Source organism: Mauremys reevesii, linkage group 6, assembly GCF_016161935.1.
Source record: "Mauremys reevesii isolate NIE-2019 linkage group 6, ASM1616193v1, whole genome shotgun sequence".
NCBI lineage: Eukaryota > Metazoa > Chordata > Testudines > Geoemydidae > Mauremys > Mauremys reevesii.
The window spans coordinates 19,319,297-19,346,883 of record NC_052628.1 but is presented as its reverse complement, the minus strand read 5'-3'; the positions used below and the strand labels follow the sequence as shown (position 1 = coordinate 19,346,883).

Here is a 27,587-nt window from a genome sequence, read left to right as displayed (position 1 = left end):
AGAGGGCCTGGCTGCGCCTGCGCGGGTGCGGTGCATGCTGGGCGCAGCCCTTTCCCGCGGTGACTTTGCAGATAAGCGAAGGCGCCTGCGGCTCGCTGCCTCCGCTTGTGGCGGGGACCCCCGGCCAGGATGGTCGGGGTGAAGGTAATCGCGAACGACACCGAGTTCCAGCCTGAGCTCAGCGCCGCCGGCTCCCGGCTCGCCGTGGTCAAGTTCACCATGCGGGGGTGAGTGAGCGGAGACCCGGGCGCCCCGAGCCTCTCCCTGCGGCCGGGGCCCGGCTGCCCCCTCATCGGCACCCTGCGGAGAGAGACGCGCCGCCCCTGGGCCCTGGGACGCTGCTCCCCCGCGGGCCCTGGTCTCTGCCTGTTTCAGGCACCCCTCGCGCCAGGCCCCGGGCGTCCCGTCTCGTACACCCTGCTCTGCCTCCTCGCCGCCCCACCGCACCTCTGCCCTGTGCGGGGAGGCGATGTGCTAACTTCGCTTCCCCTCCTGTCTCCTAGGAGTGAGGGGTCCGGCTGGGTCTCTTGCCCGGGGTGCCATGGGTTGTGTAAGGGGCTCCTCCTGTCACTCGTAGCTCCACGGCCTAGGGGAGCGTGTGGAGTGGGGGAGACTGTAGCCTGAATCACAGTCCTGCACCAAACTTTGTGGCGGGTGTCAGATTCCCTTACGGGGGAGCGGTTTAAGGGCAGAGTTTGTGATCTCTCCTGAGTGTGAAGGAGATATTTTGGTGTGTGCGTTTAGTGGGACACAGGCTGATCATTTGCTGCTAATGTCCACGCAGACTGTCCCCGGCTCAAATAGGTCGAGGTGACTCCCCTGTGTTTGTTTAAAAACCCGAATGTGTAAAAGATACTCTTCCATGGAAAGGGTGACTATCCCTTTGATTTTAGCTAATTTAACTTCAGTAGACTGTGGTAGGTGGCTCAGGCATGTCTAATTTTAGTGATCATTTAGGTTTAGCAAATGCTTACTGTACCTTTGCATTTTAACTTTGAAAATAGTCTGGCCTTGGCAATCTGACAGTAATTAAAATTAAAAATATCAGATGTTGTTTTAACTTAAACAACTTTTTAGTTAGCTGTCAGAATGCTGCATCATCTTCGCTGTTGACAAAAATACTCTACTCCTGTGGAAAGGATTAGGGAAGCAGGTATTAATCTTTGTTTTATTAATACCTGTTCTGATTGCAGTGTGTCAATACAAAATTATTTAAAGTTTTTGAGTTTTAAACAGCATGCTTAATTAATGAAACAACAGTATTCTAAATTGAAGACTATATTTAGCATTTGAACCAGAAAACAAGCCCATTTTGCATGTAGCATTTTACATAACAGTGGGTTGCATATTAATTATATATGGTCTCAGAGGTGGGAGGAGGGCCTGTGTTTCTGCTTTATTGTATTGAATCCAATCTCACTGAAATCAGTCTGCTGTTGTAATTCTTCGAGCCCATTTTGCAGTTTGGATCTGCATATTTGTGGGTACTCTGGTTTTGGTACTGAAGTCCTGTAATCTTAATTATTAACATTGTAGATCCTAGGAGCCTCAGTCATGGACCTGGACACCATTGTGCTAGGTGCTGTACAAACAGAACAAAGGTAGTCCCTGTCCCAAAGAGATGAAAATCTAAGCAGAATTTAAATCTTCCTCAGTTTTTATTATATTACTCTAATCTCGAATGCTTTATAGAAACTTCGCTGTATCTTATTGTAGCCTTGCAGAATCCTACTCTTCCACTTGCTCAAGGCAAGTAAATGGGTCTTATGAGCAAGTAAAATACTATAACTGTTAGCACTCTTATAACAAATAATGCATTTTCTTACCTGCATAGAAGAATTCTGTTAAACTTGACTGACATGACCAAGTTTTAATGAAATTGTGACTCAGACTTCTTTGTCCTAAAATAGGCATGTTTTAATATTTTGATCTACTACTGTGTTTGTAGCTGAATGTCTTACAACTGGCAAGAACAGCAGAAGTATTGTAGACTCATTAACTTCAAAGTGCTTCTGCTATAGTAAAGCATGGATCAAGAGCCAGTTACAGGCAACCATAAAAAAGTATAACTTTGCTATTAAATCATGTTGTAGAGCAGCTGAAAAGAAATTATAAGGTGAGAGGTGGGGGAGGATAGATGAAAGGTCCTACAAGTGATAGGAGACAACAGGGCATAAGTTGTCTGCCAGAAAAGTTACTTTAAGGGGGTTTCCTCTACTCCCCTCAATTCTTATTAGTCTATTTATACTTTGATACTTCCTAGATATTATAGTGATTGGGATTTTAAGTAAACTAGTCTTATTCTTAACTACAGTTGTACTACTTCCTTACTATAATAAATAATGTTTTTGGGGTAGCAACTATTAAGAGGTTACAATCAAAAAGAGAGCTGAGTTAACGAGCTCTAGTTAGGAGAGCAGTAGCATAGGTAAACATGATCAGAGGTATTTAGGCTTCCAACTTCCATTGATTTCAGTAGAATTTAGGAACCTAAATACTTTGAAGATTTGACCCTGAGTAACCTTATGACATTTCTAAAGATGTGCCTTCCTGCAGACACTGCTGCTGGGGATCAGTGACTTCTCATGCTGAATGCAGGAGAAAAGTGAAGATGAACTATATCGCATTCATGGCTGAGTGAATGCTATAGTAGAAGCTAATGTCACTTATGAGAAACCTTTAGCAGAGAACATGGAATTTTAGACACACCAACTGCTATGGAAAAAGGCATTAATTATATAACTACAGTTAATAAAGTGAAAATTCAGTATATTTATTAAAATACTAAGTAGAGTTAGTCTGAGCTATTGATTTTTGTGTTTCCACTGAGTGTAGTTCAGTTCTCTTTCAGAGCAGCAAAGAACTCTGGCCAAAGTGGACGGGTTCCTTTTGACCTGGTATGATCTCCCTTGATAGTGATATGTGGTAACGCTCACTAAGCTAAACCTAAAGTATAAAGTTTAGAGCTAACAGATGAAGCTTATCACTGTGAAATCAGAACAGTGTAAGTGGGGAAGCAGGACACATTATTTATATTTCTCACTGTGTCATTTACAAATATCTAACCAGGTTTGCCAACCACCTATGAAAGGTGTTTTGAAACTTACATCTGTAAGGGCCAAATGCATACACAACTCCCACTGACTTCAGTAGAGATTGGATATTGTATCTAGGGGCAAAATATAGCCCCAGTTGCAAAAACTGTACAAGCTTACATCTTCCTTACATTTTCCTTAACAGATGTGGTCCTTGTTTGAGGATAGCCCCAGCTTTCAATGCTTTGAGTAATAAATATCCCCAGGCAACTTTTTTGGAAGTGGATGTACATCAGTGCCAGGTGAGTAGTATACAAAAATACATTTTGACCATTGGGAAGTAAAAGACCTTATAACGGGTGGGCAAACTATGACCTGCTGGCCGGATCCAGCCCTTGAGCTCCCGCAGCTTGCCCCTGCTCCGGCACTCCAGCTGGGGAGCAGGGTTGGGGGCTGCTCCACATTGCTTCTGGAAGCAGCAGCATGGCTCCCCGTGGGCTCCTACACATGGGGCAGCTAAGTCATGCCGCTCTGTACGCTGCCCATGCCCCAAGTGCCACCCCCACAGCTACAATTGTCCGGGAACTGCAGCCAGTGGGAGCTGCAGAGGCGGTGCCAGCAGAGGGGGCAGCATGTGGAGCCGCCTGGCCGCGCCACATGCTGGAGCTGGAGAAGGGACATGCCACTGCTTCCAGGAGCCACTTGAGGTAAGCACTACCCAGAGCCTGCAACCCTGAGCATCGCCCCAACCCTCTGCCCCAGCCCTGATCCCCCTCCTGCCCTCAGAACCCCTCGGTCCCAGCCCAGAGTACCCTCCTACACCCCAAACTCCTCATCCCCAGCCCACAGCCTGTACCCCCAGCCAGAGCCCTCATGATGCCCCAGCCCGGAGCCCCTTCCCCACACTCTGAGCTCCTCATTTCTGGCCTAACTCCCTCCTGCACACCAACCCCAATTTTGTGAGCATTCATAGCCTGCCATACAATTTCTATTCCCAGATGTGGCCCTTGGGCCGAAAAGTTTGCCTACCCCTGCCTTATAAGCTGCTCTTCATAAAAGAATGGATAATATATCTGGAAACCATGAATAAACATGTCATCTGGTCCAAACTATGCATCTTAGGGCACTATGGCAATTAACTAATAAACTTGCTGTACCGCTGACAGTTATATTAGAAAATTCTTGGAGTATTGGGGTGGTACCAATAAGACAGAGAAATTACTGCATTTGTTTAATTCAAAAATAAAATAATCCTAGTCATTACTACCCTGAAATTCCTAACTAGTGTACCTGGTTGGGGGGAGTGTCCAGCAGGAATTGCACATGATTTTGTAGATATTTAGCAATAGTAACATGAATTATGAAGAATAAATCTTACCAAACAAGTCTGCATATATTTCCGAATTAAAAAAAAACAACAAATAAATAAGTGTTGGGAATGCATCAGATACCATACCAGATTTTAGTTAAGCATTTATTAGTGACCTCTGAAATGTTACTAAAACTTATTTCCAGTGGGGTTGGGAGTAGAGCAATACTGTCACTGGCTGAACAAAATGGTTAAATGATTAACATCAACATAGAGAGGCTAGGAAGTATCTTTAAAATGACCAGGAGTCTGTCTTTCATTAGTGGAAAAAGAGGAATAGACAACATTAACAGAACTTGCAGATGACACTGAATTGTAATAGATTATGAGAACCAGTCAGGATAGATAATTAATACAAAGGCATTTGAAGAGATTAGAAACATAGGCGGATAACAAAATGAAAATCCTTTTGTAATGCTGCAGGCAGCAGTGGTACAACTGAATGTCCTAATCAATATTTAGTACAGGGGTAGGCAACCTATGGCACATGCGCCGAAGGCGGCACGCAAGCTGATTTTCAGAGGCACTCTCACTGCCTGGGTCCTGGTGACCAGTCCAGGGGGCTCTGCATTTTAATTTAATTTTAAATGAAGCTTCTTAAACATTTTAAAAACCTTATTTACTTTACATACAACAATAGTTTAGTTAGATATTATATACTTATAGAAAGGGACCTTCTAAAAATGTTAAAATGTATTACTGGCACGCAAAACCTTAAATTAGAGTGAATAAATGAAGACTCGGCACACCACTTCTGAAAGGTTGCCGACCCCGATTTAGTGTATGTGTACTGTATTTTAAAAATATAAAATGTCTGGTTAAGGGCAATCATGGGGAAGGGAACAAATGAGGTTGCTATACATTGTTCTTCATTTTATTAGCAACCATGTCTGTCAGTCTGCAATCATGGCTTTAATCCTGATATGTGTTAGTAGGGGAAGGTGCAGAGTTTTCAGAGTTACCAATTTACCTTATCCCAGAGTGAATGGCCTTTAGTTCTAGGGCTATTCCACAGCAACAGTTAATTACAATCTAAACTGGTTTTCTAGATGTGCCAAGATGCAAATGATCATGATTGCTAATACTCCATATTAATCTAATTCTTGTAGCACAATACTTTTTAAAGTTTAGAAATGTTTGCATCTAACATTTTATTACACAACACTAATGATCAATTTGTGCGTTCTAGGGAACAGCTGCAACCAATAATATATCAGCAACACCAACATTTTTGTTTTTCCGAAACAAAGTGCGAATTGACCAGTATCAAGGAGCCGATGCTGTAGGATTAGAAGAAAAAATTAAACAGCATCTAGAGAACGATCCTGGAAGTAATGAGGACACAGATATTCCGAAAGGATATGTATGCATCCCTTACTTTAAGACTTTTTTAAAAGTAAATTATTGCAAGTTATGTCAGTGTTGTCCTGTTTTCTAAACATACCCACTTTAGTTAGATCAGAGTAAGTTTAGGCAGAAACTTAAGTGTCTTAAGCTTTTTTGAAATATCACCTGCCTTTTAACTTTTCCTTTTCCAAGCAAACTTTTAAAGAGTGAGTTGTGCATAGTAATATATTATAGTAATGTTTGAAAATGGTGTAACTAAAAATCTCCTCATCCAAAATATTCCTCTAGGTCTGGAACATTGGGTTTGATGTTGGAAAATTTTGCTGTAGATATTTACTATCTCTTTGCTTCTACCAGACATCTGTCTGTTTCCCTGTACGTTTTTAGAAAGTGACGATCTCTCTCCTAGAAAGTGACAGTTATTTCTGTAACTGCTAAAGCCTTAAAGGTTTTTTTGGACTGTTCCTTAGTGAGTCCTCTTTGCTACCTCTTCAGTATCTTCCTTTTCTTGTAACTGTTTCTTAATTTTTTAATCTTTTCATGCAGCTACCCCAGAATCTTGTTGGAAGCTGCTTATTGGATGGAGTGGTCTGGTGGCTTATCATAGTTTGTTCATTAATAGTTTCTAAGAATATTTGCAAAACTGGACCATACTGCCAAACTCCGTTTACCTGATTCCTCCCTCACCGCATAACAGAGCGATATAAAGTAGCTCTTGTTTCGGGGTTGTACAAAAAAAGGTCTAAAAAAGAGTTCTGTGTGGGTTACAGTATCACAGCAGAATAGGAATGGGCAAGTACAGTTCTAGGTAACCTGAATTTGTTTCACTTCTCTCTCATCCTTTTCTATGGAGTGATTTGTGCATAATCTTTTATGAATTTTCTAAAAGCTACAGATTATATCTTTAAAATTAAACACTAGTTTTTAGTCTGTTGCAGAAAATTGTGGCATAGCATAGTCACAGGATACATAAAACTTTTTGCTTGAGGCATAAATATTCAAGAAATTAAGGTAAATTCATTCTGGGGGGGGGAATGTTTAGAGAAATATGTCATATAGACACCTTGAAAATTTAAATTTAAACTGCATACATACATATAGAAAACATAGTAACTTTAAAATGGAAAGAGTAAGTATGAAAAAGAGCTAACATTTTTCCTTGGCTTGTTAGAACTTCTCATGCCTTACAGAAAATGTGGTGAAGCTTGATTTAGAAAGTGTTCTGCTTGAATGTTTTTTTTTGTTGTTTTTTAATTTCTCCTCACTTATCTCTGTTAGTAAGTGTGTGTTATTAAAATATCTCCTTGAACTACCTTTATTCCTAATGGTTGTTTTCCAACACTTCGTCACACAGCAACTAATGAGAGGGCAGGAGTAGACAGCATTTTAACTTCATGTACTAAGATTTGGAGGGAAGCCCATATTTTAAAACTAATATCATATGAAAAATTGACTCTCTTTACCCTTTTTCTCTTGCATGTTAATGCACAAAATTTAAAAAAAACAAACTGGTAAAGTTTAAAAATATTATTTTAGGCTGATTTCCTCTAATATTTCTGCTTGATCAGTGAAAACCAGAAGTTGTCTGGTTCTTGTTAGCACTTCACTGAAATGCTTGAATTGCAAAAGCTGCATGGGAATATCTAATTCAACAGAAACTGAACTGGAATTTGAAAGTTTGTGGAAACATTGCTGCTTTTTTATAAAGCCATAGTGTCATAATAGCTGTGTTGGGCCTAAATAACCTGACAAGTGTCCTTTTTTTTACAATAAAATTAATTTGTTTTATCCAAACACTTGGGAAACACTGTTTCTAAATATTTTTTTGTGGTAATTCCATTAATTTTCAGACAAATCAAACCTTTTAGCTGGATACTTGGAGTTTTGAGTCACTGTTGCCAAACTATGATGCTAAAGAGTAATATGGTTTGAAATACTTAAGGAAAAAAATCATTTCCTGAAAGTGCTGTTCTGCTTGTTTTCATGTTACCCTAAGGCAACTGTGCTCTGCAAATCTTAAGCATGTCTGACAGCTGTACCAACAAACACATGTAAATGAGAAACTTAATGTGACAAAACACTCTGATAGAGCTGTCATCTGAGGTGGCATTCTCTGAGCAATATTTGGTATAATGTTTCTGCTTAAAAAGGGATGGTTTATTGTTCTGGCAGCAATATAAAAACACTTTTGATTGAATACCTGGTATTATATTTCAGAAACACTAAAACCGCAAATAGATTCAATAACATGATAGCTTCACTGCAGTAGTATGAAGGTTCATATTAAGTATTAGGAAATATAATACATTAAACTTAACTCCGAATAGTAGTTGTGAAACCTAAAATTGTTAAATGTAAAAACGCTTCTCTTTGGATGTTAAGTACTTCAAATTCATAGCTAAATAGAGACATCTACCATACAAATACAAATGACATACTCTTCCTGTTGAATCGTTCTTATGTAAATAAACAGTAGGAATACAGGCCACTTGAATTTGCAACAGTTCAATTACGCACTATGGTATCAGCGTTAGTGTTGTGTCTAGTTGTGAATGTAAATACTTACACTAATGTAACATTCAGCATGGCAACATTGTAATACAAAGAGGCAAAAGGCTGTTTTTTAGCTTCACAGCCCAAAACACATTAGAAGTAATTTAAGTCACATGAGCACAAAGTAGGTATGCATCTGCTTTTTTGAAACTTGGGTAACTTCATAAAATGAACAGATTTTTTTCTAAGTTCAGCCTCTACATAAAGGTGATAATTGTCTGGAAAGCTTTTTAAACAGAAGGCTCAAAAGATTTTGAGTAAGGAAAGCATGAAATCCACCTTCCCAGCTGAGGAGAGGATAGAATTCTGGCCACCTCATTTTTCATAACAAGAGTTGGAAAACAACTGAATATTAAAGCTATAAACTGAGCATATACCTTGTCCTTGGTAATTTTTTTTTTGCCTCTTCGTGGGGTGGAATATTTTTTTAAACAAGTTTGAAAATTCGAGTGTGCAAACCTAGTAAAGAATTCCATTGAGTTATTAGCTGTGTACTTCACTGCATTACACAGTGATGTCACAGCTTTTTAGTGGTCCATATCAGAACTTAAGCCTTCTTGAAGGCACAATAGACTCTTTTCTTTTCAGAGAAAAAAGTGGTGGTTTTCCCCTACCCCAAGATATTATCTTGAGCATATCTTGATCTAGATTTTGTATTCTATTGGTATATAGTTGGTGTTATTTCCATGTTTTTCTTTCATGATGCAAATACCCTTAGTTGGATACTTCATAAGAAAAAGTTCAACCATGAAGAAATCTACTCTTCAATGAATCAAGCATTTGCTGCTATTTGCTGTACTGAAAGCTAGTAGGCACAAGGAAAAGGGCTGGGGAATTCTTAATGCCTGATGAAACAATCTTAATTAAATACTAAAACTTGTTAGAAATGAGTGCAATCTCATCATCAAAGCCTTTTATAAACTAGCAGCTTCTTTTTTCAGCACTACATGTGAGAGGTAACAAGATTATCTCTGCAGGTGGAGTCTTGTAACATCTACAGTGATAGCATTCTAAGCTGTTCCATTAACTGTACACAATTCATCTTTGAGTAGGCTTACTTTTGGACTTGGTTAAAGCTTCAGTCTTTATGCCTGTTTTGCAAATGCATTATGAATATTCTTTTAGGATATAGTTTTTGTGCTTAAACCAAAATACAGCCTCAGATAATTCACTTTATTATTGGTCTCTCTTGCTGTGGACTTCTGTGAATTTGCATTCCAGGGAATATGTGATTATAAAATTTGGAAAGGGTGGGGGAGTTTAACTAAAATGTAAGATGAATGCTTGAATGTTTTGTGTTCCTAATTAAGTCGTCTGACCAGTTTTTTATTATTTTATCTCCTATCTACAATGAGGAGTTTCACTCATCCACATATTGACTAATCCTTTTAAATTAGTAGATGGAAGATTTTCAAGCACCCAGCAAGCAATACTGTTGGCTCTTTCTTTTTCAGATGGATTTAATGCCATTTATTAATAAAGCTGGCTGTGAATGTCTTAATGAAAGTGATGAACATGGATTCGATAACTGTTTACGTAAAGACTCTACCTACCTGGAATCTGACTGTGACGAGCAGGTATAATTTCAGTTTGTTTCAGAGGCTGAATATAAGTTTAAAGGGCAGTTTTTTTCATTGTATTGGTCTAATACAGTTATCTAATTTTTATATGTTTACAGTAGTCTTGGGATTAAAAAGCAGGAGAAATAACTTGTGTCTGGAGACTAATAGCTCTTTCTATCTTTCTCTTTCTGGCTAACCAAACGCCAAACAACACAGTACTTACCAGCAGCAAGCCTACAATAATAAACTATACACGTGATCGGGGTGGGCAAACTTTTTGGCCTGAAGACCCCATCTGGGTATAGAAATTGTATGGTGGACCATGAATGCTCACGAAATTGGGGGCTGGGGATGGGTGAGGGCTCCAGCTGGGGAAGCGGGCTCTGGGGTGGGGCTGGGAATGAGGGATTTGGGGTGCAGGAGACTGCTCTGGGCTGGGACCGAAGGGTTCAGCGGGCAGGGGGGATCAGGGCAGGGGGCTGGGGCAGAGTGGGGTTGAGGGCTCTGGCTTCAGGTGCAGGCTCTGGGGTGGAGATGAGGGGTTTGAGGTGTAGGAGGGTGCTCCAGGCTGGGACCAAGGGGTTCAGAGAGTGGGAGGGGGATCAGGGCTAGGGCAGGGGGTTGAGGTGTGGGCTCAGGTTTGCAGGCTCCGGGTGACGCTTACCTCAGGCAGTTACAGGAAGCAGCGGCATGTCCCCCCTACAGCTCCTACACAGAGGCGCAGCCAGGCGGTTCTGTGCGCTGCCCCATTTGCGGGCACTGCCCATGCAGCTCCTATTGGTCACAGTTCCTGGCCAATGGGAGCTGTGGGGATGGTGTGCAGAGCCCCTGGCTGTCCCTACACGTAGGAGCTGGAGCGGGGACATGTCACCGCTTCTGGGAGCTGCACGGCAAGCCCCTGACCCCGCTCTCCGGCAGGCGCGCAGGAGAGGGGCAAGCCCCCAACCCCACTCTCCGGCAGGAGCTCAGGGGCCAAATTAAAAGTTCTGACAGGCCATCATTTGCCTACCCCTGCACTTGATGATGAATGCAGTAAACCTGTTACTAGATATTAATTGAAAGCTCAAGGGTTTATTTTAAACAGTGGAGAATTGACTTGGGGAAGAATACGGTTTTCACTGATTTTAAAGTTATCTCACATAGCTTTTAAATGTTTTTTCCTTTACATAAAACACGGCTCTTGATGCTTCATAAATGTTTTGATATTAAACAGATTTCTAAATTTGTGGAGTCTTTCAGGGATTTGGGTGAGATATTTTGAAAATGGGTATCTAAAGTTAAGCTCTTAAACTCGTATTCAGATGTTTGGAAACCGTTGGATACTCCACAGTCTTGAAAATTGGGCCTCATTAAGGCATCTCAGATGAAGCATCCAAAAATTGAGGCACCCAAAATTACTAGTTTCTTTTCAAAATCTTACCCAAGATTTTTGGGTTAGGACTCTTAACTTTAGGTACCCATTTTCAAAAGTGTTGGCCAAAATCTCTGAGATACTTGGTTCAGGGTTCTAGTAGAATGGCTATCATTAAAATGACCCTTCTTACAAACAGTGTAAGAGGATATTCCCTATTCTCTAATAATACCTGCATAAAAAGACTGAGAATATTAATCACATCCTGGCAATCACAGCTACTTTTCCTGAACTAAACAGAGTTTTGACTTATTTTTCTAGTTTAAATATTTTTTCTGCATTTCAAAATCTTCTGCATTCAAAAATACTTTATCACAAACTTTTTCTCTACAGCTCCTTATTACTGTAGCTTTTAATCAACCTGTCAAGCTTTATTCCATGAAACTTCAAGGGCCAGATAATGGTGAGTAAAATGCATCTGTTTCTTCATTCCATCAAATTGTTCCTAATAAGTTCTGCTTACACCATTTTTAAAGGCTTAAGTGTTCTCCCAGGTTTAACTAGACTCTTATTTTAGCATCCTGAATCTAATAGCCGCATGTCCTGTTTTCTGAGCAGTATCGTTATAACTATTAGCATTCATGTTGTATTCATGGCAAGAGGACAGTATGGGTCGTATTGCTCTCTGGAAGTCCTGTAGCAGCTTCATTAAAATTAGGGGGGAGGGAAAGAATCCATACAATAGACTTGTTTTGTTTAAAATTTTTTAATGTAATCTCATGCTATCCCTATTTTTTATTTTTGATATGGCACAGATATTTATATTGACAATACATTAGAGTAAGGTGCAAGTACAAATTTCTGAATCTATGCAAGATATAAGTACAGAAACCACATTTTTATGTTTCAAAACTAAAATATTTAATTATCACTAGGTGTTTATATAACAAACTGTCCTAAAGATGTGTTTGGAATTTTATACTTTAAAATGTGGTTCAGTTACTTAAAATTGCTAATTTGTTTTTAACACAGGTCAAGGTCCCAAGTATATAAAAATCTTCATCAACCTTCCCCGATCTATGGACTTTGAAGAGGCAGAAAGAAGTGAACCAACCCAAGCCTTGGAACTAACGCTGGATGATATAAAAGAAGATGGTATTGTCCAGCTTCGCTATGTAAAATTTCAGAATGTTAACAGCGTAACTGTAAGTAAAGCTTTCTCTTCCAAGCTTCATGCAAATGTAGCTATATGAAGTTTGGAAGTCTACTTTAAAATACCCTGGGACAAAATAATTGAGGTGACAAAGGTTTCAAAGCTTAGCCAGGTTTTCTTGTAACAGTGTTATCATTTCAGAGTGACTACACACTTATGCCAAACATAGGTAATAGGTAATAATTGGAGATATACCAATCTCCTAGAACTGGAAGGGACCTTGAAAGGTCATTGAGTCCAGCCCCCTGCCTTCACTAGCAGGACCAATTTTTTGCCCCAGATCCCTAAGTGGCCTCCTCAAGGATTGAACTCACAACCCTGAGTTTAGCAGGCCAATGCTCAAACCACTGAGCTATCCCTCCCCCCGATGACTTTAAGGTCCCATCCAGCCCTAGATTTTGATAATTCTGTAAGTCCAACTGGATGTCTTATAGTCCCTTTCTTGCCTTAAATTCTATGAATTTAGTATTCTATGAATTTAAGGCAAGAAAGGGACTATAAGACATCCAGTTGGACTTCCAGCCCTAGATTTTGATAATTCTGTATGGGACCTTAAAGTCATCGAGTCCAGTCCCCTGTGCTGAGGTAGGACCAAGTAAACCTAGACTGTCTCCGCAAGGTGTTTGTCCAGTCTGTTCTTAAAAACCTAATGATGGGGATTCCAGAACCTCCTTTGGAAGCCCACTCTGGTGTTTAACTACCCTTATAGTTAAGTTAGATATTAAGAAAAACTTTCTCTGTCTCCCATGTTGCAGATTAAGACTACACATGCTCAGTTTTTTAACCTTTCCTCATAGGTCAGGTTTTCTAAACCTTTTTTATTATTTTAATTGCTCTCCTCTGTACTCTCTCCAATTTATACATGTACTAAAGTGTGGCATCCAGAACTGGACACAGTATTCTAATGCAGGCCTCACCGGTGCTCTGTAGAGTGGAACAGTTATGTCCCTTGTCTTACATACAACACTGCTGCTAATATTCTGGGGTGTGTTCACCTTTCTTCGGCTGAATCACGTTGTGTATGTCACAAGGCATTACATTTCTCTGGGTTATCACCGTACTGAACTCAATAACTTGTTTGTATAAAGCACATCTTCCAGAAGGGCATTTGGGTACTTCCTTTAGTAGTTTGTTCCTGATGGTTATTCACTCTCTGTTTAGAAATAAAGCCCCTTTTTTTAAAATGTGAATTTGTCTAGCTTCAACTTCCAGGCATCAGTTCTTGTTTTGCTGTTGGCTGCTAAATTAAACAGCCCTCTAGTACCTAGCATTTTATTCCTGAGAAGGTTCTTACATACTTTAATCAGATAATTTCTGAATCTTTTTGATAAACTGAATAGCTTGGGATCTTTGTCTTTCACTTTTAGTGCATTTTCTCTAACCCTCATAATTTTTGTGGCTCTTTTCGGTACCTTCCCCACATCCTCTTCAAAATGTGGACATCAAACTAGATGCAGTATTCGAGTATCAATGTTGTATACAGAGGTAAAATTACCTTTCTATTCACCACGCCACTGTTCATACATCAAAGGATTGCATCAGCCCTTTTTGCCACATCATCACACTGGGAGCTTATGTTGAGTTGCTTGTCCACTGTGACTCCTAAATCCTTTTCAGTCACTGTTTTCCAGGGTACAGTCCTCCATTTTGTAGGTACAGCCTGCATTCCTTGTTCCTACATGTGTAACTTTGCATCTGTCTATGTTAAAACTCACTGTTTTGAATGGGCCTGGTTTACCAAATCCAGATGTATGACAGTCCTATCATTATTTATCACTCCACTAATCTTTGTGTCATCCCCAACTTTATCAGCAGATACTCCATATTTATTTCTAGATCATTGGTGATGATGTTGAATAGCATTGGGCCTAATACAGATCCTGTAGAACACCGATAGAAACACCCCCATTGACAACTACTTCTTGAGATATCATCATTTGCCAGTTTTAATCCATATAACCTGTGGTTTGGTACAGTATAGTGCTGATTTTTAATTACAATGTTGTGTGATATTAAGTCAAATGCTTTACGAAAGTCCTAAGTGTATTACATCTATGCAGCTGCCTTTCAACCAAACTTATCTTGTCAAAAAATGAAATCGGGTTTGTTTGAAATTACCTATTTTTCATAAAACCATGTTGACTGGCATTAGTTATATTGCTATTCTATATTAATTGAATCCTATAGCAGTGATTCCTTTATCTTGCGTTGGGTTGATGTCAACTATCTGCCTATAGTTATCCAGGTCATCCTGCTTGCCTTTTTTTGAATATTGGCACAACATTAGCAATTTTTCAGACTTCTGGATTTTCCCTGGTATTCCAAAATTTATTAAATTAACATCAGTGGAGTTGAGCTCCACCTCAGCCAGGAGGTTGGGGGAGATTACTCTTTATTGAACTTATCTTTGTCAGGCATTGATTTTTTTTTTTCTCATGTGCCTTCCCTTATCAATTTTCTGCACCTCATAATTTACTAATTTATATTGTCTATTTCCCCTCTTTTCCATTTATTATGCATAACTTTCCCCCCCCAAATTGCTGCCTTCACTTAGCCATTGAATAGGGTTGGGTTTTTAGCCAAAGTTGTCCTTGTGATTGTGGAATTGTCTGCTCTCCAGACCACTACTTATGTACTACTTTGGGGTGGGAGGGATAGCTCAGTGGTTTGAGCATTGGCCTGCTAAACCCAGGGTTGTGAGCTCAATCCTTGAGGGGGCCACTTAGGGATCTGGGGCAAAAATTGGTCCTGTTAGTGAAGGCAGGGGGCAGGACTTGATGACCTTTCAAGGTCCCTTCCAGTTCTAGGAGATTGGTATATCTCCAATTATTACGTATTACCTAAATGAACTGCAGGCCACATCCTTTTTTTTCAACAGAGGTTGGTCACGGATATGCTCTGACAACTAGCTGGAATGTAATGCTTCCCAACAAAGCCACAATAGCCAGATTGAATCATATCAAGTAGTCACAGAAGCTCACAGTATAACACGTGAATCACTACTTGACAAGATCATAGCATTTGCACGGACAGGTTATATGGACAGTCTTAAAATGAAATGTGCATGTTGTACCAACTTAGCATTTAGTACAGACTGATATCCATATAGTAATGGTTCTTTGTCTGCACTGTGGTCAGTTTCAAGTTTTTTCTCCTATCTGCTGCTTGTTAATTCCCAATAGTCTCCTGCAGGCTCATGGGTTCTTAGGTGTGAAAATCTTGTATGCATTTGTAAACTTATCTTATTAAACCATATATGAACAACATCCTGTTAACTGTGGAATCTACATTTAATTGTTAACTGAACAATATAATATAACTAATTTAAAAAACTTCCTGTGGGTTTCATAGTGGGGGCATGATGCAGGTAAGTAGCTCCTAGACATAGAGGGACAGAGGTCTTGGCACCAAAAAGGTGCCTGATCCAGTGTTGCTCTCTGAAGTGCTGGTTTCAACTGTTACGTGAAGACTTGTACTTCAGAGAAAAATTGACCAAAATTTGATTCAGGTAGCGGATGCATCATCAGGAAATGATGAATGCAAATAAAGTCCCCAGTCCTGCAAAGACGCATGCTTCACTTTAAATATGCGAACAGTTAGATTGACTTCTGTAGAACTACTCGCTTTCATAATGGTAAGCATGTGCCCAAGAGTTTCGAGGACTGGGTGCTAAGATATTACGATGTCATTGCCACAGTGAACATCTTCCCCCCCGTGTAATAGTATTTTATTGGGGAAAACCTAAAGGCCCCAGCCAGGATTGGGACCCCATTGTGCTAGGCACTGTACTAGCAGAGAGTCTATGCTCCAAGATGCTTGCAAAAAAGACAGACAAATATCCAATTTGTCAAAAGTTACAGTATAACTTCTTCTGACTTCCCCTGGGAAAACAATCCCCTCCTGTGCCTCAGGCAAGCATGTTCCTTCACAGCCCTTTATTTATCACAAATTCCCTCTCTTCATGCTCCCCAGCCCTTCTAGGAAAAACATTTCAACTCACTGTCATTGGAAGATTTATATTTATTTATATTTGTTTTAAAAAGGGCAACTAATGCTGCTCCTTGTGGCATGATGCACAGGGCCCATAGTAGCCCCCGTAATCTTTGCTGCTCTCCCTCCTCCTGGGGGTAGAGAGGGCTCTTGTTGCTGCTTTGCTGTAAGGGTGCAGGAGACCCACAGGATCTCTTCCTTGCACTCCCCCACTGTGTCTGCTGGTCCCACTTCCTGACCACTTCCCTTTCCTGAGATAATTGATTTTTTTCATTTGTCCATTTTATAGTATGTATTGGTTTTTGTGACAAAGCCAGTTTAAACCAAATTTGAAAACATATTTTGGTTTTATAGATTTATTACCAATTCATACTTTTTAAGGAGAGAAAGTGATAGAGAATACGGGGCAGCATTTATGGAGCCATGTAAGTTATCCCTACTGAGCTCCTGTTGAATTCTAACACATCTTCATATTGAAAAAACGTAATAATACAATTTGCTATGAAGAAGTAATGATGATTTCAATAAATATAGAAAATGGTTAAACAGCAGTTTAATATAATCTGAAAGTAGGTAAATTAACTGTACACCTACGGTTCCTTTGATACCTCAGATTTAAAAGCTGCTTGCTTGCTTACTACTTCTGATTTAACCACAGACCTGAAAGTTGGAGAAACCTAGATTCTACTTTGCTGCATGCTTGATTGGTAGTCGTTTTTACGGAGGTGAGCAGAGAGATTTAATAAGGAGAGTGGCCTCTATTTAAAGAACTCTGTAGTTATTTATACTTTTATAGTACTTCCCACAAAGTAATATTTTTGGGGTATACTTCTGAAGCTGTTGGATTGTCTGCCCCCACTTTTTTCTAAAAATTTTAGAAACTAACCAGTGTAATACATCATTTAAGGGAAGGATTGTAGTGTTAGCCAAACTGCTGTAACTACACCATGTATATTAAACAAAGTTAGAATTAATACATATGAACTATCTTACTTTTTTTAGTTATTTGTCCAGTCCAATCATGGTGATGAAGAGACGACTAGAATTACATATTTTACATTTATTGGAACTCCAGTCCAAGCAACAAACATGAATGACTTCAAGCGAGTAAGTTGGATTCCAGAACATGCATATGGATGTTTAATTACATTTTTAAAACAAGTGTATGTTACTGGATTGGTAGTTTCATTCTCAACTAAGTGAATTCTTTCTATAATTGTTCATTTTGTGTTAGGATACCTCTTATTCCTCTCAGTGCAACATATGTGCCTTTGAAACTTTGGAAATTTTGGCTTTGGTGCAACTTTGTCTGTGATGTGTAACATGCCTGAGAATCTTTCTTTCAAGGTGAAAGGCATTTTGGAATAACAGCTTAGGGGTTCAATGTGGGATAAACAATGACCCTTAAAGATTATAAGTAATAGTTGCAATGTTCATGTCTCTGAATATTCCTGTGCCCTACAGGTGGGCAGTTTGTAGAAAAGCCATTGCACAGATTGGAAAATAAGAAAGCATAAGTAAACCAAAATAAATTTATGCCTGAAGATTTTGTTCAGGAGGCAATTTTAAATAGACTAGAGAGATTTGGAAATACTTGGTTATAAGGCTGCTTCTTCAATAATGTACGGTGTATTTATCTTTATACAATTTCATAACTCTAACTTTAATTTGTTCCAATATCATTTAAGGGCTGTTTATTCCTAATAAATGTTTGTCTGGCTATTCCTTTGAAGCTGCTTTTGGACCACCCTGGGTGGGACTGAAAGTGGGTGTTTTAAGGGTTTAAAGGAAATGGAGTACTCCGTGGGTAGCCAACTCTAACACTACGTCTACACTACAGCTTATGTCGGCAGAACTTATGTTGCTCAGGAGGGTGAATAAACCACCACTCCACACACGCACCCCTCCGAGCAGCATGAGTTCTACTGACATAAGCGCCGATGTGGACAGCACTATGTTGGCAGGATAGCTTCTGTCGCCGACATAGTTTATGTTGTTTGAGGGGGTGGTGTTACTATTCCGAATCGAACTCCATTTAATACTGGCCAATTAAAATGTGTTTGAGCCAATCAATTCAATGTAACTAGTCCCATACTGGTGCAGATAACTAGTATTACCACAGCCTTTAAGAGAACTTCACCGCAGTGGTAAACAAAACTTGATTCTTTACACCAATAGTATTTGCCAAAACATTAATTATCTGGAAGCCTTTATAACCTTTAGTATTGTAAGGATTTACAGATAAATTTATATCCATTAGATGTAATTCTGCAAAACTGTACAGTTTTAACACTTGATTCAATACACTCAAACTTGAAAAGACAATGACTGAGAAGTCTGTGTTTAAATGTGCTAAAAAGTGATTGGATTACTGATTTAGAATTGTTTAATAGTGTTTTCAGTTGGCTCAAAACCAGAAGAAATGTGTAGATAAGTCTCTTAGCACCCAATTACAATGAGTAGCCAAAAGACATCTGTTTATGCTCTGCTTTTTTAAAAAAGACTTTTACTATTTTGTTTTGTATTAATTTTACAGCATTCTAGAGTAATCATTGCTATTAAGTCAGTGAAATAGTTTTTCATCTTCACTGCTTCATAATCTGAAAAATTCATTTTTCACACTGACAGATTGGTCTCCATTCCATTTTTAACTGTTTGAGGAAAATTTAGAGTTGAAGGTGAAAGACTTTCTGCATTTTAAAAATTTTGGAACACTATTATATTCACTAATAACTGGATTTCAGGCTTGTTATATAAGTAACGCTCAATGAGGTGCATGCTTGCTAAGTTTAGGAAAAAATTTAAAACACTTCAATATAGCACTGAGCCCAGACAGTGGAAAACCTCACTAATTTTTAAGCTGCACAGTTCATGATACAGCACACAGCTGTCCCAAACTGCTGCCTCTGTCTGGACACTCTGCTATGGCCATCTGTCATCTTCCCATTAGTGTGGTTTTTTTTTTTTAAATGCACTCATTGGCTCTCGCATTCAATTCAGAATTACTGTGTCTTCATAAAGCTGTGCAAGCACCTAGAACTGGTGCAGTTCTCCAGGCATCTCTTGCTTTCTTTGCTCTGGTTTGGGTGAGTGAATCCAGATGTCGGTCCTTGCCTCTGTGGAGAGCAGGTCTTAAAACTGCTTCTTGGTGGACTTCTTGGAAGCACCTGTATAGTTCTGGTAAACAACACGCCAGTGCATCTGAGTGCATACTCCCTGAAGTGTACACATAAGTGCTGCAGTCAAAGGAATATACACTTTTGTAGCAAAGAATGTACTTGTGCCTCTGTAGCCTCCATTTTAAAAAATATGAAAACTAATGTTAAATTAATATTTTATTTAAAGTTGTACAGTTAAATCAGTCAGGATATGCAGAAGTTAAAGGGATAAATTCAGGACTGGTTTTACCAGATATGAATTTGTCCAAGACTCCTAGGACAAAATTTAGCCACCAAATTAAATATGTATACACCTCATCTGTAATATTTCCCATTTAAATTCCAGAATATGTAATTTACATATTTTACCATAACAGTGGGCTGTGTAGTCTGGCAGAGTTATGGTTCCCATAGGAATTTTAACTTTTGCGTTTCCAGACTTTTTGCAATTTAGCTGTACAACCTTAATGTTCTGGTAATATAGTGTTCGACATTATATTCAAGTGTATAAAAAAGGTATTAAATAAAAAGTTAACCGGAAAACTCTTCAAAACCCATTTTCTCTTCATCTGCAGGTAACTATGTATAACTCCTGAGAGCTCACTATTTTAACTTTGCTCACTAATCTCAATTTTGGCGCAAACTAGGCTCCATTGTGATCTTGTAATTATAATACAAATAAAGATATAACTGCAATATAACTGTAACAGTTCCTTTATAATCAGTGCTCCCAGTAGATGCTTTCCTTTTTCCCAATCTTCTGCTGTCGTAACACTTTTTTTGTATAACTTGTCTGATTTAGACAGTAGTTTGTGTTTTAAAGTACTATGAGCATCAGAAGTGCTATATAGGTAACTAAGCTTAAACTGAGCAGCTGCTCAAGGGGAAAAAGGTAAACAGAAAAGGGCCACAGCATCCAGTACTTAAAATGTCAAATGTGGAATTTGTGGTTAGTTTAATCTTGTACTGAAAATTAGTAAAAACAATAAGCAGCTGCTGGTTGGTCTTTCAATGATAACTTAACCTGTTATCTGAGACACCTGGATCTAGCTATTAATGTTAGGTCAATGAATAAAATGATGCAAAATACAAAGTGACTTTTAAACTTACATTGATAGGCTGTAGCTCCTGCCTCTCCTCTGAAACTTGATTTTTAGCTGCTGAGAAGTGGGAACTGTTAAATGCTCTAAAACTTTTTTGATAGAAAACTTGAGTGGATTGTGCTAAATTGAGGTATGTGGGGACAAGGGAGAAAAGAGACTATTGCGCTGCTTAAGTGACGACATGAACAGCAGGAGGGTGTAAATAAAATACTTGTATTTTCCTGGAAAGTCAATGCACAATAAGAATACTTCTTGAAATGCTTGCTTTATGGCCATCTTTATAAATGTAATAAGATGGGACAGTGAGATAGTTTTGAGAACTAAACACCATCAGTATCTTGACATCTAGTTTTTGTCTGTCTGCCAGTGCAAGCTATGTATTCATTAAAGCTACCATATCTATAGTGCATATCAAATTATTGTTGCAGATTACTTTTAAGATGTTTCCCTCCAGAGACTTTGCTAGGCTAGGTTACCCTGCTAGCCAGACCAACCAAGTGAGATGGGTCAAAGAAGTGGGTTTGTTTTATTTCCTATTTGTTAGCATCCGAGTTCTAGGTGTCTTCCTGTTGAATGTTGTTGTGAACTTGTAGTCTGAATTTTTTGGGGAGAGGAAGGAGGATCTTTCACTCATGTCCCAGTATGCTTTTAACATAGATGTCACTTTATATTCATTACTCATTAATATCTGCATTCTAGAACCCTTATAAGCTACTGCTCCTTTTTGGAATCGGGGCGTAGGTGCATGTAAAAAGTAGGTTCCCAAGCCCCAGATGATCATAGCTTTTCATTTCTTCTTAAAACTGCACACCAGGCTGCTTTTCCTTTTTTCTAACATTTTGTTTTTGTTTTTTCAGCTTAACTTCCCAACCCCAAAGAACTAAAAATGCAGAAGAAAATGCTTTAAAATGAATATTAAGAGTGACCTTGTCTCGCACCACACCCCTCCCTGCTCCCTCCGTTCATCTAGCATCTCTCTCACCCTTTCCACAATCTCACCACTGGTGCAAGAGCCTTCTCCTCTGCAGCTACTGTGCTCTGGAACAGCTTTCCTGTACCGCTCTGCTTCATCGACTCATCTTTTTTTAATCCCATTTTAAAATCTTTTCTTTCTCAACTTTGCTTTTTAATTTTTATGCTTGTTAACATTAAAACTAGATAGTAGATTTGTTATAGTACGCATTTAGACCGGTTTTCTGTGATTTTTATAGTCCATCTTGTATTTAATACTATAAAGCAATTTGAGATGCAGTTTGAGACTTTGGCAAATATTTTAATTTGGCTTTTATACAATTTATTGTATGGGGAATAACATTAGAACAGGTTGATTAAGGTGTAATCTGTCATGAAGACAATCTCAGGTTTTTTCATCCCCAGTTATTGTTTCAAAACATTCAGTTTAGTTGGATAATTTTTTAGTAGAAAGATATTTAGCAAATCACACCAATTTAATTTCCCTTTCCATTGTTGGGCCAGTCAGATCAAGAAATTATTATATACTTAAATTTTTACAAAATGTCTAATGTTAAAGATTTGTATTGTGTCACAATTGCAGTACCTATTCATAGTTATGGTATGGTATCTTACAAACAACTGCCATATAAAGTGTCCCGTAAGTAATGGGATGGAGATGAATTTCTTGTAGAAAATAAGAAACTGCTGTTCTTACAACCATCCTCCATTTGGGGCAGGGATGGGAAATGAGCCTTTTTGGCCTGTAATGACAAAATATACATTCTGGTGCTTAATTTTTGCAGATAATACACATGGGCAAGTTGACAATTCCCAGCTCTGAATGGTATAGCTCTATTTCTTGATTGATGTTACACATCTGCTAACATCTTAATAATCTTTAATATATTAGTGTTTTTCTGCTTAATCCAAATCTGGGCGTTGTGCTTGGGGTTTAAGATACAGTCAAAGAATATATATTTTGTTTACTTATTTGTTGAGTTTAATTATTTTTTTTAACTTGATTAATCAAACTTTAACACAAATGAATGGTTTTTTTTTTTGTTTTTTTTTTTACGGGCACCTCAACATTGCTGTGCAACTAGAATTTACTTGGCCCTACACATTAGGCTCTGCAGTTCAATGAGCATCCTCCTGGCCACCAGCTCTTTGGAGGAGGAGATGACCAATAGATACCAAAGCCCTTTACAAGGGAATTCAATCAGCATGGTTTTTTTAGTCAGAGCAATTGCAGCTGAGTGGTGAAAGGCATTTCCTTTAAGCTGTTGTGGACCTTGCAGGGGAGGAAATACTGGGAAAAATAACCCAGAGCTCCCATGTGTCACAGCAGAACATGAGCGCTGTTCCAACCAGGTACACCAACCTTCATCTTTTCAGCCAGTACTAAAATACAGAGCTGTATGAACCTTTGTGAGAACATGCTTCCTTGGGAAGCCATGTACTGCAAAGGTAACCATACTATCTCATTAACACATTTTGCCACAGTAGTCAATTTATTAAAATACAGGGATTTTTACTTTTCAAAGATTTCAGCATTACCAGTATTATAGTGCTGTAAACGTGTCTTATTAAATACATAGGATTTAAATATAACTTCAGCTTCAAAGCATAATCTTGGTAACACCGGCAGGTAAGGACGTACTGCTCTCAAGTTTAGAAGGGTAAACAGATAAAGAACCTGAGGATGACTTGCCCAAGGCCACATGGTAAATCAAGGGCAGAATCAAAGTTAGAACAGCTTCTATCCTCCAGACCTGTGCTATGATTATTAAATTAACACAGATTTTTTTTTTCCACTTAATTTGTTTAGTTTGTAACCAGTTACTCTTCTGGGTTGGCAAAAGCTCAGTGTGGTTCTCTTCTGAAAAGTGACTTAAAAACCATTTTACACATAGGCAGCAGATCTATCTTGTGTGCGCTTATCTTAGCCAAGTGAGCTGGATTCTCTTCCTTTTTGTGCAGCAGCAGAATTGTTTAAGCTCCAATCAGTTATACCTTTGCAACCTCAAAGCTAATGAGGTTGCATTGGTGTTAGAAGGCAAATCTTCCCTCTAAACCTTTATTATTGATGATACCTAGAAAGGGAAGAACAGAGCTTGAATCTGATTCTAGACTGAGTTTGCAGAGCTGGCAGTTAGAAAAATTTTTTCACTAACATTGAGCACACTTGATACTGAAGTCATTGACAATAAATGTGGAATGCTGCTGCTTTTAGTTAGTTTTCAGTGTTGAATTACATTATAAAGCAAAAATTTCTCAAAAACCTGTCTTTAATATAGACCTAGTTCATCTCCTACAACAACTACTTGAAATTTGGGCCCAGAAGACTAGGTTTGGGGTAGTCTTACCACTGCATTTTTGTTGTGTGTTCAGGTCTGATTCTTGACACCTAACTTGGTTTTGTGAATAATAAAAATATGTGGGCTGTTGCTTTTTCCTAACTTGTCTCAAACAAACGAGTTCTTTGCTATCTGGATTAAAAATACTTGAGGTTGGGGATTTCCTCACATATATCCCATGTCCTGTTTAATTCCTGCAGGAATTTACAGCTCCCTCTGCATACAGCACTAGAACGCGTGCTGAAAAATCCATTAATACAACTGCAAACGGAGCCACTTTATTTAGTTTGAAGCTTATAAAAAATTGGTTGGGGAGCTGTTTGTTTTCCAGCATAACTTTTGTTAGTGATTATTTTCTATTTTTCTTTTATCAGGTGGTAGGCAAGAAAGGAGAGAGCCACTAAGATGCAAGAAACACTGGATCGCCTTATTGAAATCAGATGGGATCTTCACTTTATCTACAGCTCCTGGATAATTGCTTGACTGTAGCCAGAGACTGTCAATTTGTTTCATTTAATGCCATTACCAATAAATCATTGCTTTTGTTGAGATGGAGTTTCACTAGAGTATTTCTGTTGTAATCTTGGTACATGTATTTGTAAATAAAATTCATTACTTTTGCCAAGTTTAATTTTGTCATTGTAATAACTAAGGCTTTTTTTACAGTTTCATTTAAATTTCAAAACTGGACTGGCTTATCTTTAAAAACAGAAGACTTAATGTAGCCTGCATTTGTTTAATTAGTTTAAAATGTCAAATTTAAGTAAATCATCTTTGGTTTTCTGAAAGTACATTTAAAAATAAAATCCAGAGCTACTTTCTTATAAGCCTGTGCTAATTTATGATCAACATTGATACAGTATGGATATTTCTCAAAGGGAATCATTTTTTCTTAGTCTCCCTTTTCCTGCCCAAAATACAGGGTGAGGAAGCATATTTCAAATTACTGTTGCATCAACTTAACTTGCTTGTTTATGTTACAAGGTGCACATCAGTTGAAACAAACAGTAGGATATGACAATTCACTACAGATTAGGCACCATGAAAATTCTTGGTAGTCTTTCAAAATACCATCTCCAGTTGGAAAATTGTGAACTTGTTAGCCAGATACACACACTCACAGGATATGCAGTTCAGGAGATGGCCAGGCACTGCTGATGCTTGTAGGTTTATGAGATCCCTTTGTTACTGCTGAACTTAATTGGGCATTATATTCTTTCTCTCTATCTTGATATAGAAATGCTCATTGCAGATACCATTCTTGCATCTTAATCTGAATTCCTTAAAGGAGGGGTGTCTGTGCTCAACTGCTTAAAACCTTTTTTGCTAAAATTCCTTGGAAAAGTGCCCTAAGTAATTTTAATAAATACATTCCTATAAAGTTTTACTAAGTGGTTTTTAATTGGCATAATTAGTTCCTTTGTAAAGTTAAATTTGTTGCATTTCTAATTACAATAAATCCCAATAAGAATTAAATCCTCTCCTAATTGGCATTCTTTTCTTTAACACAGTAGGGATTCTTCTGTACTGGCTTGGCAGATTTACACATTTATACCAAGGTAACTTTCTCTGCATAGAGATTTTCTTCGAAAAAGTTTGAGATTGTGCAGAAAACTATACTTTCTATGAGGCACTTCTTTAAAACTGTATTGCTACATACCCCTCTTTACTCATACCTTGGTATTGCACATATTTAATGGCATTAATGCCTTGATTTCTTTTGTAATTCCTAAATATTTTGCTTAAATGGGATATGAGGTATCTGAGACACTGTATATAGAATTTAAAATCACTTTTAAATATAATCAAGGGCAATATGAATAACTGTTTCTGTTTATAATTTTGTACACTAACTACCTTTTGGGTTATTGTTAAAGTGCCTCATTTTAACTATTACTTACCTCATACTATTGATACCTGAGAGAATTTGATAACCTAGTGATTCTCATCTTTGTAAAAGGTCAGATTTGTATTGTTTGCCTCTTCTGTGACTTTGGTGCATACTTTCCATATCTATACAATGTAAATAGATCTAAAATGTTTAGCGGTAACTGTAACATGTTCAGTTGATGGAAAGAGTTATTAAAATCATGCATATCAAATACAAAGCTGAAATTCTGATAATTTCACTCTTTAGGAGAAAAGATGTCCTGAAGTAATCCTAAATGTTGAAACAAACATGAATATAAGGATATATGGTAGAAAACTCACTTATGTTTATTGCTTTGAGTAACTGCTTTCTTAATGCAGGAAAGCTATTTCCTTGCACTTGGTCTGTATTTGATTATTCTAAATTAATAAACTAGAATTACTTTTCCACCTAGTACATGTGGTTTTACACCACTTGATATAATCCAAAAGCCGTGTCCATTAAATGGTGTTTAATATTGGTTCACGTAAGCAACAGTCACTAACATTCACTGTCTTTAAGCTAAATCAGTTTTCTGGGTTGCATCCCAGTTAAATGTATCCTGATTTAGCATACACTGTTTATATAAACTCATAGAAATGTAGGACTGGAAGGGACCTCAAGCTCTTTTAAATCCAGCCCCCTACAGTGAGGGAGGACCAAGTGAAACTAGACCAACATGGTAGGAGTTTGTCTTACCTGTTCTTAAAAACCTTCGATGATGGAGATTCCACAACCACCCTTGGAAACCTATTCTAGAATTTAGCTATCATTATAGTTATACATTTTTTTTCTTAATATCTAACCTAAATAATCTTTGCTGCAGAGTAAGCCCTTTACTTTGTGTCTTGCCTTCAGTGGACATGAACCATTGACCTCTGTCCTCTTTATAGCAGCCTCTAACATATCTGAAGACTTTATCCGGTTTCCCTCTCAGTCGTCTTTTCTCAAAACTAAACGTGCCCAGTTTTTTTAAATCTTCCTTCATAGGGCAGGTTGCTCTCCTATGGACCCTCTCCATTTTATCCACATCTCTCCGGCTATGGCTACACTTGCACTTCAAAGCGCTGCCGCAGCAGTGCTTTGAAGCGCTAAGTGTAGTCAAAGCGCCAGCGCTGGGAGAGAGCTCTCCCAGCGCTGTCCGTACTCCACCTCCCTGTGGGGAATAACGTACAGCGCTGGGAGCTGCGCTCCCAGCACTGGGGCTTTGACCACACTGGCGCTTTGCAGCGCCACAATTTGCAGTGCTGGAGAGGGTGTGTTTTCACACCCTGCTGCAGCGCTGCAAATTTGCAAGTGTAGCCAAGGCCTCCTAAAGTATGGTGCCCAGAATTGGACACAGTGCTGAGGGCCAAGTTAAATGGGACAAGTATATCCTGTGTCTTGCATACAATACACCTGTTAATACACCCCAGAATATTAGCCTTTTTTGCAACTGTATCACATTGTTCACCCATTTAATTTGTGATCCAGTATAATCCCATGTCCCTTTTCAGTAGTACTGCCATCTAGTCAGTTATTCCTGCTTTTGTATTTGTGTATTTAAATTCTTTAACTGTAGTACATTGCACTTTATTGAATTTCATCCTGTTGATTTCAAACCAATTCTCTTAATTTGTCAGTCATTTGGAATTCTAATCCTGTCCTCCAAAGTGCTTACAACCCTTAACAATTGGGTGTTATCTG

At 38.5% G+C, this 27,587-nt stretch overlaps 1 protein-coding gene across 2 annotated transcripts; it reads left to right on the top strand.

Annotated features, from left to right (window-relative positions):
- The first annotated feature begins 14 nt into the window (after positions 1 to 14).
- On the top strand, positions 15 to 26,100 carry TXNL1 (thioredoxin like 1). 2 transcript variants are annotated; one of them, XM_039544590.1, is made up of 8 exons: positions 15 to 227; positions 3,241 to 3,337; positions 5,594 to 5,767; positions 9,759 to 9,881; positions 11,611 to 11,680; positions 12,250 to 12,422; positions 17,423 to 17,527; positions 21,539 to 24,116. In XM_039544590.1, exons 1-8 carry the CDS (start codon positions 130 to 132, stop codon positions 21,563 to 21,565), a joined length of 867 nt encoding a protein of 288 aa, XP_039400524.1. In that variant the 5' UTR covers positions 15 to 129; the 3' UTR covers positions 21,566 to 24,116. The 2 variants fall into 2 exon arrangements, with proteins under 2 accessions (XP_039400524.1, XP_039400523.1); XM_039544589.1 differs by lacking the exon at positions 21,539 to 24,116 and adding an exon at positions 24,367 to 26,100 and having other exon boundaries at positions 18 to 227.
- The last annotated feature ends 1,487 nt before the right edge of the window (positions 26,101 to 27,587 follow it).

Coding starts and splice junctions, on each gene's coding strand:
- TXNL1 (XM_039544589.1), top strand. CDS start 130: ATGGTCGGGGTGAAGGTAATCGCGAACGACACCGAGTTCCAGCCTGAG. Junction 9,882..11,610: donor AATCTGACTGTGACGAGCAG/GTATAATTTCAG, acceptor TTTTCTCTACAG/CTCCTTATTACTGTAGCTTT. Junction 12,423..17,422: donor AGAATGTTAACAGCGTAACT/GTAAGTAAAGCT, acceptor TACTTTTTTTAG/TTATTTGTCCAGTCCAATCA.